Source organism: Condylura cristata, unplaced genomic scaffold (genome assembly GCF_000260355.1).
Source record: "Condylura cristata isolate star-nosed mole 26May11 unplaced genomic scaffold, ConCri1.0 scaffold00003, whole genome shotgun sequence".
Taxonomy (NCBI): domain Eukaryota; kingdom Metazoa; phylum Chordata; class Mammalia; order Eulipotyphla; family Talpidae; genus Condylura; species Condylura cristata.
In genome coordinates, this window is record NW_004567104.1 from 46,959,030 (window position 1) to 46,976,004 (window position 16,975).

The 16,975-nt window shown below is 36.7% G+C and overlaps 1 protein-coding gene across 2 annotated transcripts; it reads right to left on the minus strand.

The window, feature by feature from the left end:
* Positions 1-1,735: 1,735 nt before the first annotated feature.
* On the minus strand, positions 1,736-15,281 carry PCNP (PEST proteolytic signal containing nuclear protein). 2 transcript variants are annotated; one of them, XR_001146177.1, is made up of 5 exons: positions 15,197-15,275; positions 10,167-10,329; positions 7,171-7,245; positions 5,330-5,385; positions 1,736-3,543 (listed from the first exon to the last, which is right to left on the minus strand). XR_001146177.1 is itself a non-coding variant. In XM_004675246.2 (5 exons), exons 1-5 carry the CDS (start codon positions 15,258-15,260, stop codon positions 3,417-3,419), a joined length of 537 nt encoding a protein of 178 aa, XP_004675303.1. In that variant the 5' UTR covers positions 15,261-15,281; the 3' UTR covers positions 1,736-3,416. The 2 variants fall into 2 exon arrangements, 1 of the variants encoding a protein (XP_004675303.1); XM_004675246.2 differs by having other exon boundaries at positions 10,167-10,381; positions 15,197-15,281.
* Positions 15,282-16,975: the final 1,694 nt, after the last annotated feature.

A 16,975-nucleotide genomic window follows, 5' to 3' on the forward strand; every position in this document is an offset into this window, starting at 1 on the left:
CTCTACAGTGTCTTTTTAGTCTGCCTGTTCTGCTCCTCACGGTCTCTGATGAATCCTCTCCCTCACCCTCCTTACCTCTGGTCTGTACTTCAGTTCTTGCGTGTATATACATAATTTTTTAAGGTTTATGTATATACACATACATACATACACGTGTGTGTATATATACATAAACCTTAAAAAAATTACATAGTTTTGGGCTGCCCTGGTAGCTCAGGAGTTTAAGTCTCAGTACTATGAAGCTGTGGACAGCCACTGCAGTCTGAGCTCAATCCACAAGTCTGACCCTGACCAGGGAGGTGGCCTACATGGCACAGCAGACCTCTCCTGTCTCACCCATTGCTTCCCTCAGCAGTGTATTTCAGTCAATCTGCCTATTGTGCTCCCCACTGTCTCTGGTGAACCCTCCCACTCCCCATACCTCTGTATCTCAACTCTTGTACCCATAAATAAATTTTTTAAAAGTACTTAGCTTCCAGAACTTCCCCCACATGATACTAAAACAAAAAAGAAAAACAAATTTAAAATGAAGAAACTGGGCAGATACCACCTTAACTGTGATCAAAGTTAATATTACCAGTAATAGGGTAAACTGACTCTTTGCTTGCTGACACACCTAGGACATGTTTTGTTAATCTTGCTAAAAATGCAATAATCAAATGTAATCATAGGGGAACATTAGGCAAGCCCTATGTGAGAGACCCTTCACAACTAATTGACCTATATCTTAAATCTTCGGTCAATGACAACAAAATTGTTTGAAAGTGAAGACTTTTAACTAGGAAGAAATCAGTGGAGGGCTTCTCTGGAGGCATAAAGGGTTAAGTCTCAATGGTATCACTGGGCCACTGCAGCATGTGTTCTTTTACTGCAAGCTGAGCCACATGAGCCACATGGTGCAGACTTCTGTCTTGCCCAATGCTTTCTTCAGCAGTGTATGTCAATCTGCCTGTTCTGCTCCCCACTGTGTCTTTGGTAAATCCTCTCACATCACCCCCACTTCTTGTATGCATAAATAAATAAAAAATCTTAAAATAAAAAAAGACAGTGGAGCAATTTAAGTGGTAAAGTTTACGTGTTGGGACAACAGTATAACATTAATATATTAATTCCCTGATTTGATATATTAATTGCCCTGTGATTACATAAGATGTCAACATTTGGAGAACAAATGTTAAAATGCTTTTAATATTTTTGTAATGTTCTTAAGAGTGAAAAAATTTCAAAATGAAGTGTCAAAAAATGTCAAAGTATCTCCATTTGACTAGGAAAATGACTTCAACAATCCCTGCACAGTATGTCAAGTTGAACTTACTAAAGAAAAACATTTGAAACTCAGAGCCTTCACTTATAGTCAAACTAGAAATTAATCCTAATTCAAATAATATAGTTCAGCCTTTTCATTTACCAAAGACTAACCTATTGGGCAAAAGCAACATAAAAAAATACAGAGAGCGACAATGAATGGTAAGCACAAATAATACCTTCTAATACTTAGGGATTTTCTATAGCACACGATACAAGCAAGAGAATTTAGATTAACCCAAGATACTGTAATACTGTAACCCTTTAGAATTATGTGCTATATTAGGCAGACTTCAAGAAAAATTTTAAATCACTGATTACTTTGGCCCAAAATCTGGGCAAGAAAAAATATATATATATATATATATATATATATATATATATAGTTAAAGTTAAAAACAATTACGTGGAATAGAAAATAAGAACACTATTGAGTTTGACAAATTTATTGGTATTTTAGTAAAGACATTCATCTCAGTCGTTTTTCTCTCCCATCTCGACCTTAGGTTAGTATCTCATTTGAGTCAAGAAAAGAATATATAGGAGAGGGATGTTATATTAACACAAACATTAAAATGGACCAAAATGGAAAGTTTGCCTACATCAAAGCAAGTTAAATTATGTATCCTGATATTTAAATCATGTAAGAAAGAACTAATAGTTCTATATACATTTCCATTGTTTTACTTGGGGCTTATGCTAAACTTAAATGCAAGTAAAGTGTTAGGAATATTACAGGCTGCTCCTCTTGAGTTACACCTATTAAAAGAGCTCAGTAATTACCACCATAAAATTGTCTGAAGTTGCGTGCAAATTTAATATTGTAGTTTTCAAGGAAATTGTTTTGTTTCTTTTACCTGTGACTATGCTTTTAAAAATGTGTATAGCTGACACATTAAAAAAAGAATTCATACACAATACAAAAAAAAAAAAACACCTTACAACATAGATCTAACAAAGTATTATGTGGTCAAAGGTTCCATAAGATGTTTGAAGATGCATTTTCTTTCCTTCCATTTTACCTAAAATGTGCTTTTGAGAGGTCATTGATCAATACGTATATACGTATTTACCAAAAACAAACATATTATTGGACTAAATAAGAAATCCTGTAGTAAGTTTAACTCAAACTGTATGTCATAAATTAATCTAAATGATTTGACAAAGTTACAGAAAGTGCATCTTCTAGTTTTCCATCTTCATACAATGTTTACTTTCTTTTCTTTTTGGTGTTTATACCTTTCAAAAAATAAAAACAGCCAAATATTAAGTATTATGTACAATTTAAATTTTTGGTGGTGGCTTGTATTTTAAAAGAAACAGCTTCCATATGATTTGCCTCGAATTCTGGTGAAATGCTTACAGGAACTAGCTAATAACAAAAACCAAAAGAAGCATATTCAAAATACTAATTTACTTTGGTAGCAAATGGTTGTTCCTTGAAGACTAAAGAAGGTAGAGAAGACCCATTAAAGTAAAGTGGGCTCTTTCAAATATTTAACAGTTAACACAAAATTTAAAAAAAAAATTTTTTTTAAAGAATTAAGCATCTTTATCCATGGATAGCAATGCAATACCTTAGTTTATGATGACTTGAAACAAAACAAATGCCCTTTAGGAAAAACAATTGTGTTTAATTTTATCTAATTTACTTTCAATCAATAGTCCAGTAACATTTTCCTCCCATACAATACTCTCTCTCTCTCTATAAGGCTGTTCCAGGGAGCCAGTTTAGCTAAAAAGGGAGTTAAAGAGAGTAATTGTTTGCAGTTTAAATAGACAATAACTTGTTGCTTCCTTCTCAATGTGCTAATAGTTGTGCCTAAAAAAATATGCAATTCTTAAAAAGGTACCATATCTGATTATCTGTAACCTTTGGAAACTAATCACAAGAAACTACAAAATTAGTAAATGTCTTGAAATCTGCATATAAAACATAAATTACCTCTAATTTCAAACTCTCATTTATTAGTGTACCACTCAATCTTTAAAAAAAAAAAAAAAAAAAAAAAAGACGGCTCCAAAGATAAGTCTTATAACCATTCTTTAAAAAGGAAACTGTTCCTTTTAACTTTACACCCACCCCACACCCCAATTTCAAAACACATCATTTAATTATCTTGGTCGTGGACATTTCCAAGATGAGACTTTATATTTCTCTCCCAAAGCTTCTGGTTATCAGAAAAGCCATGCTTTCCTTTATTGAAGGAGTTTGGTCCAGCTGATGTTGGTGTATCCCTGTGTTAAAAGAAAGGAGATCATATTTAAAATATTGTATAAATTTTTGGGGCTATCCTTTTAACTCATTCAATATATACTTGTCTAACACTTATAAACACAACTGAACATTGAAGCCCCTTCAGAGTTTTTTTTTTTTAAAGATTTATTTTTATTATTTATGCATGCAAGAAATGGGATATAGGCAAGAGGTACAGAAGTTAAGAGGATTCACCAGAAACAGCGGCAAGCAGAATAGGCAGATCTACTGAAATAATACTGTTGAAGGGAGGGGTGGGCAAGACAGGAGAGGTCTACTGTGCCATGGGGGTTAGCTCCTTGGCTGGGGATCAAACTCATACCACAGTTGCTGGCAGCAGCTGATGTACAGCTCCATAGTACTGAGACTTTAAACCTTGAGTCACCAGGGAGACCCCAACACTTCAGGGCTTTAAAAAAATACCCTTCTCACACACAGATCTAGTTTTAGAATTTCAGAATTAGTAAATCAGAGACTGGATCTGGTAAATCCATAGGTTTAACATGTAAGATGATTTTGATACAGTTATGGGTGACAAGCATTAGTTTTTATTACTCTTGTTCAGAACCCATTAACAGGGTAATAAAATGAATTTGGTGGCATGGTATCACATTTATAAAATTTAAAACCAGAGGCAGACATGAAAGTGTATGACAAAAAATTTTATGACCTTCTGTTTCTACTTTCCATATTTAGAAACATGCACAGTAGGTGATAAGGTTAATGTCAGATGTGTTTCTTACTTTAGGTCTCAGTATGAAAGGAAGGTGAGCAGACAGCCTCTTGGGCCATTCCTATATGGATCAGACTGGAAGTCTAAACACAGATGATTGTGTACAGATTTAGCAATTATTTCTTTGGGAGTTTAAACTTTCCCACTTAGTAGAAATGGAGACAAAGCATGAGCTCATTTTAAGATGAACTTTTTTTTTAATTATTTCTAAGTTACCCACTCATGCATACAAAGAGAGGAAAGCGAATGACATAGTTAACTTGAAGTGAATGTCACTTCCATAAGAACAATGGAATAAGAGAAGATAAGAGAAACAATGGAAGAAAACAAAAAAATTAAATTATTTTTGTCTTATATTGGTATTTGGTATCTAAATTATTGAGTGGAACCCACAAAAGATAAAAGTTGTGTAAATGACATCATGTATGAAATGAATGAAAGCCTTTTCTCTTGTACCAAAAAAATACCCAAATTTAAAATAAAAAACATTTTCTATGGCTATTTCTCATTTGAAAAAATATAGCGGTACCTGCAAGAAATAGCTTTAAATCAACAGTTTTTCTGGGCCTCTCTGGTAGCCTAAGGATTAAGTATGAGCACTGAAACCACAACAGGCGGCCTGACTTTGATCCCCGAGTCAGCCTGAGTTCAATCCCTGGCCAGGAAGGTGACTTACCTGTCTCATCAACTGCTCCCCTCCGCAGTTTATTTCAGTCAATCTGCCACTTCTGCTCCCTACTGTCTCTGGTGAAACCTCTCATCCCTGACACCTCTGACCTATACCTATACCTATACCCCACACATCTACACAAAAATAAATAAATGTTTAAAACAAAACAAAATACCAGTTTTTCTAAAGATACCTATTATATCTTACCAAGAGAGAAAATAAGATCACTGATATCTAACAAAATATTTTACACAAACATGCAACAAAGTCTGAATATTAAGATATGTGCAATTTATACTTGCTCTTAAAATTCACTACCATTTTCTGCAAACAAACAAAACCCATTCACAGTGAAATTTAATACCTTCCAATATTCTTCATCCTCATCTTTGCTTCTGGAGGCATTTCCTCTGGTTCACTCTGGAGAAAAAAAATAAGACTATGAACAATGCTAAATTTTATATGTACGTCTTGGTAGTTTTAATACTATCATTTTAATAAAAGGAAAAGTTTTAAAAAGAAATGAATGTCGGCCCCACGGCCCTCTCTGGTGGTGCAGCGGGTTAAAGCACTGCACTAAGAAGCTTAAGCCATTTCTGCATGAGTTCGATCCCCGCCTGCCCTGGAGGAGATCCACATGGCATGGCAGACCTCTCCTGACCCGCCCGCTGCTCCCCTCAGCAGTGTACTTTGTCTATCTGCCTGTTCTGCTCCCCACTGTCCCTGGTGAATCCTCTCACCCACCGCATCTCTGGCCTGTACCCCAGTTCTGTAAGAATAAATAAATCTTAAAAAAAAAAAAAAAAAGAAATGAATGTCTTCTAGTGATTTTACACAAAGAAAAAAATTGGTTAAAAACAATATTCTATAACTCAAACCATTTACTGACAATGTGCCACACAGTGTTTTAAAATGCTTTAATATTCACTATCTTTACCAATCCAAAGTGATTGTAGGAGAGGCAAAACAAGTTTAATGAGCCCAAAGTCATAAAGCTAAATAGTCTGAAATCAAAGCAAAGGCTCTCCTTTTGGGGCTCCCTGGTGGCGAGGGGTTTAAGTCTCTGTGCTATCTTGCTGAGGGCCTGAGTTTGATTCTTGGCCAGGAAGCTAAGCCACAAACTGCACAGCAGACCACTCCTGCCTGGCTAGCTGCTGCCCTCAGCAGTGTATTTCAGTAAAATCCTGTTCTGCTTATTTCTACTTATTTCTTGGTTTTCCCAAAACAAATTCTGCCTGTTTTAGGACCTAATTCATATTACTTTTCTTCTACATTCTTCCAAGCCCTTCCAGTCCAACAGTATTTAAGCTCTTCTAAATGTAAAATTTGATCTATACTGCTTTTGGGAACAATTACTCAAACTGTCATACAATGGGACCTTCTTAAGTGTGGTTGTAAAGTAATAGCACCTAAGGCAGAAAATTACAGCTTTAGGTCCCATCTCTCTTTTATCAGCATGATAAAAGGGGTACATGGTATAAGAGGGAACTAGGATTACCAAAGAGAAGAGTGAGAACATTTAATACTTATTGAGTAGAACTTCTTACAGAATCAGTGGTTATTATTCTTCCCGGGGCTACAAAGAGAAATTTTTTTATAGCAGTCTTTTTTAGACAGAATGCATGTAAAATGTTACATCATTCAAGACTTCAATTATAAAAATGATCAGAAGGAGCAGTATTCAATTTTTTCTTGGATACAAAGTACTTCCCTACACTATTATTCATGTACTGATCTGGTCCTTAAGTTTCTTGCCCTCAAGAAAAGTCAGTAACACATTAAATAGTCCTATAATAATAATAAAAAAAAATATTTTGTAGGTGACAAAAATACTGACAAAGAAAATTCTTAAGAACTAGTAATAAGGCCCTCCCTGGTAGCGCAGCGGGTTAAAGCACAGCACTGAGAATCTAAAGCCGCTTCCGCATGAGTTCGATTCCCGCCTGCCCCGGAGGTGACCAAATGGCGTGGCAGACCTCTCCTGACCCGCCCGCTGCTCCCCTCAGCAGTGTACTTCGTCGATCTGCCTGTTCTGCTCCCCACTCTGTCTCTGGTGAATCCTCTCACCCTCCGCATCTCTGGCCTGTACCCCAGTTCTGTATGAATAAATAAATCTTTAAAAAAAAAAAAACTAGTAATAAAACAAAAAATAACATCTTCCTTAGAGAACATCATTAAAAGAATACAAAATAGGTATGAACTTACATCTTCATCTTCATTAAAAGCTGCTGCTACTGAAAGGGTTTTTGGAGCAAGAGTTGGAATCGTTTCTTTAGGCTTCTAAAGAAGAAACATTAAAGATATGGTGTTTATATTGGCTTGTTCAATGATATGGATAATCTTGCTTCAGAGAAGCAGCTTGATGTTTTTATAAAAACACAGTAAGTAACACAGAATACATTTTTGAGAATGTAGGTAAAAAATGGGTAGGTTTTACTTTGTTCATCTGTCTTCCTCCTACAAAGCTCTTCTAGTTATGATCTATAATTGTCTTTTAGCTAAGGTCATTTGTACCTGTACCTAGTATAGAAGAAAATCCTAAGTAATACTTCTGCACACAGTAACACTAGAATTAAACAGAGTGCCTTAAAAATATATACGATACCAAGAACCATTTTCTTTCTACTAGCTAGCTTTCAGTTCTTTAGCTTACTATAAACATTTTTCATCCACACCATTTCTTCTCTCGATTCAACCTATGTTTCTGAAGTAAATTGTCATCACTGCCTCCATCGTCTCACTACCAATATTCAAACCTGCTAAAAGCTGGCTTCCTCACCTAGTATCAGGTGATGCTATCCTTTAAAGTCACCAGAGTAGAGTGCGGCATTTGACTCTAGTTACTGGCTTTGGTTTTAAAACATTCACATTGCAGTTTGACACTGCTTTTTTGGGCTATTTTCCTAATTTTCTCAACATCTGCTCCCTATTCCTCCCATATCCCCTTTAGTCTTTTCCTTCTCTGCACTTTCCTGGTTGATGTCATTCATCCTTATAATTTTAACTATAAAACTTATGTCTATATCCTTAAAGAGGATGTCTTCTGCTTACTGGACCTTCAGCTCCACTGAAAGATCTCATGGGCACTTTAGTTTCATAGTGCTCCTAAGTACCAAAGCCAGAAAACCTTTTTCTCAATTTGCACATTCTAGTCTAAGGTCCTGTTGTCTAGATCTTTTATTAAATAAGAATTAAATCTCCCTATGCATACCCATCAAACTACCACAATAGCAGTACTAAGGGCCCTTAGTATTATTTATGCAAACTACTTTTGGAAATACCATCTCCCAAATGTCTATTTTTTCCCTTCTATCGCTCTATAATTGTACTAGAGTAATGGTTCTAAAAGGCAAATATGTTTAAGGGCTGAGACTCCTAATAATGGTTTCATGGCTATGCTGGAACCTAAGAATAAAACCAAACTATGTTATGGAATACAAGTCCTTTATGATTTGGTCCCATGGTCTCTCATTTTGGAAACATTCTATTTGTCTAACAAATACTTTCCAACTAGAAACAATCTCCTGGATAGCCCATGAAACTTCACATATGAATAGGCTCTGAATGAAATTCCTTTTATTTAAGATGCCCTTTTGCCTTCTGCCTGCATTCAAGACCAACTTAGTGCCTTGGTGAAATCTTCTCTGACCCACTTTAACAAAATTAGTCATTTATTCTTCTGTAACACATACTTTTTGTAAGCAGTTCTTACTTTCCAAGGAATAAAAACATGTCAGTTAAGAAACGTATCAGCAAAGTTACTCTTTGAAAGATGTCAAGTATTCTATGTAGACATATGACACAACTATTTGTTGATTAAAGAGCCTTTCACATTATGTAATTGAAAGTATTGTTTTAATTATCTTTTTGTCCCATGTCTCATTTCCTTAAGAAGACAGTTTACCACTGCAGTTTATGAAAACAGGCCTTTGTTTTCCAAGTTTTACTTAAGTAAGCTTTTTCAACCATAACCATTCATCTAAAATGATTATCATTTACTAAATATACCAATGATTTAGAAAAAGTAGGAATCTGGATATCTTATTTAGAGGATATTATTGAGCCATGGTAAAATTTACTATTCAAAAGGAACACCTGTGGGAGAATACATGTTTAACACACTATTAAATGTAGTTACATCTACAGAAAAGAAAAAAAAAAGATTAAATAAAAAGAATGGCTCAAACAGGAAGAAAAGTCAGGAAGCAATGAAATTTTAAATGCACTGACTTTTGGTCAGACTGAGTATTTTTTTAAAAAGAAAAGCAGCATAAAATGGGGTTAAGGGTCCTCTTTTAAAACTAGAAGTTTAATTCAAACACACTAGTAGAGACCTGATATCTTATTTTTTAAGATCTCTGAATAAATGTGTGATACAGAAATAAGGCTGTATGACTTGTGCAAGTAAGCATTTCCATGGAGCAGATGTGGATAAACAATCCAAAAGTATTTTTGAGATTTTCCTCTTTGTACAAGAATGAAACTATTTTCTAAACTCAATGCAATATACTATTAAAGCAACTTTTCTTTCTTGAAGAGATCCATTTTTTTAAATCACTTAAATTTGTCATTTTTGTAAGGTCAGAAATAAATTTATAAACTTTATATACTTCAATCCAATATTTCAGATACTTTCCAGTTACCCCATAATAAATAAGTTATTAATTCAAGGTTACACCTTAAAATAATGGGTCAAAAGTTGATTTCCAAAGGGCTATTATCATAGGTAATATAGCACCTATATTAATGTCCATTTGTAGCTCCAAAAATAATCAGGAGGTGCTTCTTATCAAGAAATGCCTTACCAATATCAACATTTAAGGCACTAATAAGATGATTTCTAAAAATACTGTTTTCAATAATCTCGGAATTGAAAAACAAGAAAAAACTGCTGAAATTCTTTCTGGAAATAATTTTTCAGGTTTTGCTCAATCAAAAAAAAAATCCTAATGGTTTATAAATCATATATTCCCTATAACAGCTGTTACTTTACATATTCTAAACTTAAAAAAAAAAGCACACCAGCTTTTTTGCGATATAATTCATCAGACTGTTCTTGAACACAGAGCCAACAACTGTTTAGATGTATGTTTACATACCAAAGTACCTTCTAATGCTTAATTTATCATTACTTAGTAAAAGCAAGTTTTCAAAACAAATTCTGAAAACCCCTTACAAACATCAGATGTAAAATAACTCACACTTGATCCAAGTTTGATGGATATGGCTGAGGCTTTCTTTGTCGTCTGACTACCTATGGCAAATCCAAACTTGGAGATCTTTGTAGGTTTTGTTGGGAGGTCTGCAGCTTCTTCTTCAGCTGATCTCTTCTCAGTGCTGCGACTGGAACTTTCCCCTCCATTACTGGAAGAAACAGTCTTAGTTTTCACAGGTTTTTCTGCTTCTTCTTCAGGTCCTGGTGAAGTCGAAACAACTTACCAAGATGAGCTATTTTTACTGAGCAGATTGATGGGAGCAGCAACCTCAAAAAGCATCGTTATAAAGAAGATACCTCTGCAGTTGTCACCTACTGACCCAACAGTCTCTTCCACTGTTTGTTAGAGTATACAGCAGGAACTGAGATTGTGTGGCAGTAGAAGAGGCTCCCATGAATTAACTAGCATAAAATACAGAGCAATTTAAAATTATAAACAGAGTTCACAAGAAGACCCTTTAACGAAATACTATTATATATTGTACAGTGATCTACTTATCTGTGGTATTTTGTATTTTAGGAATTAAGGTCTATAGATTCTTCCACAGTTTGTGTGCAATCAAGTCACATCATAGAATAACACATTTGACTAATAAATTGTAAATATTATTCAATATATACTAGTAATACAAGTAGCTAGTTATGGCGCCTCCCTGGTGATACAAGGGATTAACCAGCACTATGGGATTATCCAATGTAAGCCACTGCAACTTGAGTTCGATCTCCAGCCAGGGAGCTAACCCATATGGAAAAGAAGACCCCTCAGCAGTCTATTTCTGTTCTGCTACCTACTCTGACTCTAGAGAATCATCTCACTTCTACACCTCTGACCTACACCCCAACTCCTGTAAGCATAAATAAAATCCTTCAAAAAAAAAACAAAAAACCCAAAGTAGCTAGTTATGAACAACCCATTATTACCCTCAACATAGCCTGAAGTAACTGTTTTCATTAATATGTTTCTTAGGTACATCTAAGAGTTGTAAAGGAATTTCAAGGAAGATTTCAAGGTCATTTGTTATATAAGATATCCTTAAAAGGTAGTAACAATTACATTTAATTTTACACAATGTTTTTTCTCATAAAAGTTGAGCTTATTAAAACTTCAAATAGTAAAAGGTATGCATATATAGGTTTGCAGTGAAAGATGTCTTTTAGTAATTTTGTTTGTGTTTATATTAAGTAAATGAAGAACAGAGATTGCATCTTGAGTATCTAAGGTCTGTTATAAAAGGTTATTTAGCAGCATTAATGGGAATACGGAAGGCTGGTTGATTACTAAAATTTTTACTTTCATTCTCACCCAACAGAATATATTCTGTTACACTGATGAATAGCTTACTTTTAGAGGAAAAAGAAGATGCTCTAAAAGGATGGCTCTCACAACAGTTAAGAAAACAAGACAAAAAGCTAGAATGGGTGAAAAGAAGAAATCAAAGGCAGACAGACTAGCAAGTAATAGATTAAAAGCTTAGAGGCAATAGCTCTCACTCTACGTAGTTTTGGAATGATGGGGTCTCTAGATTAGAAAGCTCTTTAAACAGACTTTTTTTTTTTTGTCTAGAAGAAAAATAAAGGAACACTTTTAACACTTTATCCCCTTTTAGACATTAGAAATTAAAGTTTTAATAAGCAGAATTAGTTTTTGGTACTTCTCCAGTACACAAAGATAGTACCAGAAAGGCTGCTTGAGGTGCAATTCACTTAAAGATGAGATTACAAAGCACCTGAAAAATGAGACTGCTATTCAACAGTTGAAATACAGAATTTCAGCCCTCCCTGGTGGTGCAACAGGTTAAAGCACAGCACTATAAAACTATTGCAGCCACTGTAGTATTAGTTCTATCCCCAGTAAGGGGTGACCCACAGGATGTGGCAGACCTCCCCTGCCCGGCCTGCTGCTCCCCTCAGCAGTGTATTTCAGTCAATCTGCCCACTCTGCCCCCTACTCTGTCTCTGGTGAACCCTCTCACCACCCCTGTACCACTGGCCTGTACCCCAATTTTGTATGTATAAATAAATCTAAAAAACAAAATACAGAATTCAATTCTGAATTTCTGAAAAAAATATTTTTAAAGTTTTATTAAGTACAAAATTTATGTTTAAATATATTGCACTTTGTTTATAGGTTTAATCAAGTGTGGATTTTACAGTATACTTTCAACAGTAAGAACTACTTTTGATTGACACACAGCTAAAATTAAACTCACTGGCTTTATGTATGAAACATAGAAAACCCATTTGCTTTAGATAAACATTTATAAACTGAAAGCACAAACCCTGTGCAAGCAAACTGAAAAACATCATAATAGCACAACGCATATTTAGAGAATAGTATAACTGCTCTTTGAACTATGATACAGGGGCTCCCTAGTGGCGTAGGGTAAAATTTCAGCTTTACATCCTTGGCCAAGGAGCTATTCCACAGTTGGCCACATATGGTGTAGCAGATTTCTCCTGTTTTGCCTGCTGCTCCCCTCAGCAGTGTATTTCACTGAATCTGCTTGCTCTGCTCCCCACTGTCCCTGATGAATCCTCTCACTGTGCCCCCATACCTCTGACCTATACCCTAGCTCTTGTATGCATAAATAATATAAAATATATATTTTAAAAAAAAGGACATCAGATTTTCAAGAAAACATTGCTTTTTAACAAAATGTGGATAAAATTATAATGAGTTACTAGATTCTTTATCAAAAAGTAGTTTAACTAAGGGTATTTCCCCCCTCATTTGTATTCATTTTGAGCAAACAAAATGTACACAGTAATAAATGTAAAGTCAAATTATACAGTAACATTTCCCAATGAGTAATTGGGGAACACAATGTAGTCCTTAATTGGGTTAAAAAGTTATCTAATAATAAAGTTTAAGTCTATGAGAATACTCTTTCTTCCTAACCCATTTGCCTCCTGGTAGCTGTTTCATCTGAAAAAAGGCACAGAGCCACTGCTCTTACAGGACTGGTGCAAATATTGAAATGAAACCATATTCAGGTTCCTCTAGTGTTTGCCACGTCAGCCCCATTAAACTTAGATAAGTTTAGATAACTTAGATAACTAAGTTTAGATAAATTTAAATAGCCTGAAACCATCATAACTATATGAATAGCTCTTAGTTCTAGAATTTCTATTTCAAGGAGCTACAAAAATTTAGCGAAAGGGACAAAGGCAAAATAAAATATACCCAAAAATTTCTTTAAGAAATGGTTCTTAATGACATAAGCTTCATGTTAACTATGAAGGCAATTTCATTAAAAAAAAAAAATGTGTATGTCAAACATATAGAACTGTTCAATAGGAAATAAAAATCAGAATATTCTCCAGGATAGCTCCAAAAACAGATATGATAGTTTCAAAACAGTGCCTATCTGCCACAAAATGATGAAATTAGCAATACCTGTAGTACTAAATGTTTGAACTCTGATTCCTGGTACTATTTTTTTTTTTTTGTAAAGAAAGGCCAGTTAAGTAGAAGTTATTAGGGATATTGCTTACTTTAAATTACCAACAAGACCATAACAATCTTTGATAGCAATCAACAAGGATGATCTACCTCCCTCTTCTTTACATGCTATAAAAGAACATTGAGGCTACAAAACAAATTACCTCTCACTGAAAGGGTGGTGGATAATTCAGTTTTACTGACCAGATATATTATTACTGCAGATCAATCACATGTCTCTCAAGATAGTTAAAAATTCAATCTAAAAGTTAAAGATAATCTAAATTCAAATAAAAATCTCCACACCTTTGTTCCCCTCAGTCTAATGATTTTAATTTAATCTTCGACAGTTTCCATACAATTTTTGAGGAAAAAAAATTCTTCATGAAGTAGTACTAGACGGTTAAAGTTGTTTATAAGCTATTTTAGTAGCTGAAGAGGGGTATAGGGAGGAGGATGAGTTTGGCTCAATTATGTTTTCTAAAAAGGAAATTCTGGTCCAAAACAGATGAGCATTATTATTACATTTTTTAAAATTTTGTTCACAAGGCAATTCGCATTAAATATCACGTTACTAGGTCCTAATCATCATTAGCTATGAATCTGTATTTTTTTCATGTTAAATATTTTCAGGGGTAAGATGTGAAGGATTTATAAGAGTGATTTTATGATCAGTTCGCACGTGTAATTAACTTGCCTTAAACGACAAAGGGGGGAGGGGCGAGCTGGAGAGACTACATGAGGTTCCTTTTCCCTAATGCACAAGAACCAAATTAATAGGGATGAAGAGGAGGGATGAAAAAATATTTGTAATTTACAACTATCTTCGTTTTATGTCGTAACAAAAAGACAAGGGCGGCTCGCGTTCGCCTATCAAGCCATTAAACACCTGGGAAACAAGTAACTGGGAATAGCCTCAGTCAGGAAAGGCAGTTCAAAGAAAGACGGTCACTCCCTATCCACGGACCCCGCAGCCTGGACCAGTCTGAGGCAGGCAAAGGCATTCATTCCTCTTTTCCCTCCCTCGCCTCAGACCATTATTTTGTGAAAGGATCGGTGTCTGGCTTGATAATAAAAATAAAAAGGTCCGGGTCGTCCGCCTCAACCCAGCAAACGTAGCTAACTCCTAGGTGTAACTGAGAGGCCGGCGCCGTTGGAAACTCGGCCCTTGGCCGGTCCCTGGGACCACGGCTCGGGGACTCGCAGTGTGTGCGCGTGTTTTGTGTGAAGTGCGTCTCCGCTGTGGCGGTGGCGGCCGCTGCTCCCGATCCCACCCTTATTCGGTCCCTCTTTCTGCTGCCCATCTCCCCTCTCGGAAGTAAGGCCTCCGCTGGGGCCAGAAGGTGACGAGCAGTGGTAGGCTCTCCCGCCGGCAAGAAAGCAATGTGGGCCCGGATCCTAGGGGATCCCTGCGGGCCGCGCCGGGCGTGCCCAGGGCTCGTCTGGGCCCAGCACCTAGCCGGGTGGGCGCCAGATTCGCTCATTCTCTCTCCACCCTACTCCCCCCACCCAGGGAAGCTCAACGAAAGGCCCAGAGAATCCCACGCAGCCCGCGACGCTGGGGTTGTGTTCACCTCCGGCGGCTGCAGTTCGCTGCGGCTTCTCAGCCTTCTCCTCTCCCGCCTTCCCGTCCGCCATTTTCCCCGCCGCGGCCTCCCCGGCTGCCACGCCAAGGACGTCACAGCCCCGCCCAGAAACCACTGAGTTTGAAGCCCGCCCGCGAGGCGGCAATCTAGAGCGGCCCAAGAAACTAAAAGCGGCCATATCGAAAACGGAAGTGGATGTGATGTCATCAGTTCACGACCTCTCAGGAAGGGCGGGGAAAGTAGGGTGGTTTCTGTGAAGTTTGGTTAGAGCGTCCTGCGGCGTACGGTCAGAAGTGAGACTCTGTCTAGGAGTTCTGGTGGGGTCTTGTAAGGCATTTGTACAGTGAGTTTGGTTGCAGCTGAGGCTAGCGGGGTCTTTCATTCTCCTCTTACTGGACCTTCCTGTTTACGTAAAAAAAAAAAAAAAAAGGGCGGGCGTTTTTCCTCCTGAGAAAACGGCCCTTTCTTGAGCGCCGCCTAGTGTGAGGCTAGCTCGTTTAATCTTCAAAAGTAGTCCAGTGCGGAACTAGCCTTTTACTTGGTTGTGTGAGGAGGACAGAAACAGTAATTTATCGAAGGTCATGTAGCCACCGGGTAAAACCTCTTAAAATAGGATGTAGGTTTTTGTTTTTTATCAAGAAACGTTACTTCATTAAGCAATGCAAAGATTCCTACCGTATTTGAAAACTTTCAGTTGATCCCCAAGGTTTCAGGCGCTGTTGTTGATTCCCAGCCTACCTTTTCAGCCTCATCTCACCTTTTTCTTTAGATTAATGCTGCTCCCTCTCATACAGCGGGGCGTTCCTGTCTCGCTTAGGGAACTGGAGTTTCTGTGTTTGCCCAGTAATACACGTTACGGAACTTAGTCTTAAACCGAACTGGGGTTTCTCTGACCTGTGTTTTTACTGGCTGAGTAAAACTGGAAGATTTCTTGTCTACTGACCTGTAATTTCTTCGCTCTAGAATATAAATAATATCTCCTCAGAGGGTAAACATTGACATCAAAGTATGTTATTTGTATATACCATTCTCTGGTCACTTTATACTTTGTGAGAGAGAGAAAGAGCTTCTGAAACTATTAAGATTTTTAACAACAAGCTATTTTAAAAAGTTTTCTTCACAGCACTTTTTACTATTTTGTATGTGAAAGGTGCTTATTATTTTTGGGTGGATGACAGGGTCAGAAAGTGTTTTCCGTGACAGAAACAGGATGATTTGGTAGTGTTCTGGTAATTTGGCGACACATATTTAAAAGTGCCCAGAATAGATAATTCACTTTTGTTTCATTTTTTTCTATACGTGACTTCACCAGTTATTTGCACTGAGGCTCACTTCTCATACTTTTAAAATGTGAGATTTTCCTGTGCATTTATATACTTATTTATAGATGCCTGTATTTTTAAATGAGGACAGGGAAGTTCAGAGAGGATAGGTACAGCCATCTAGGATAGACTTAGTTCTGTATCACAGTTAAAGATAAATAAAATTTAAGGATGGTGGGCCTCCTTGGTGGTGCAAGGGGTTAAGTCTCAGCATTGCTAGACAATGCAGCAATAAAAAAAAAGTCTATCCTTGGGTAGGGAGATAACTCACATAGCTCAGCAGAGCTCTCCTGCAGCTACTCCCCTCAGCAGTGTGTATCAGTAGATCTGCCTGTTCTGTTCCCCACTGTCTGGTGAATGCTCTCATCCCCTGCACCTCTGGCCTACAATACAGTTCTATGCAAAGATTGAAAGTAGGGCCCTCCCATGTAGTGCAAGGGGTTAA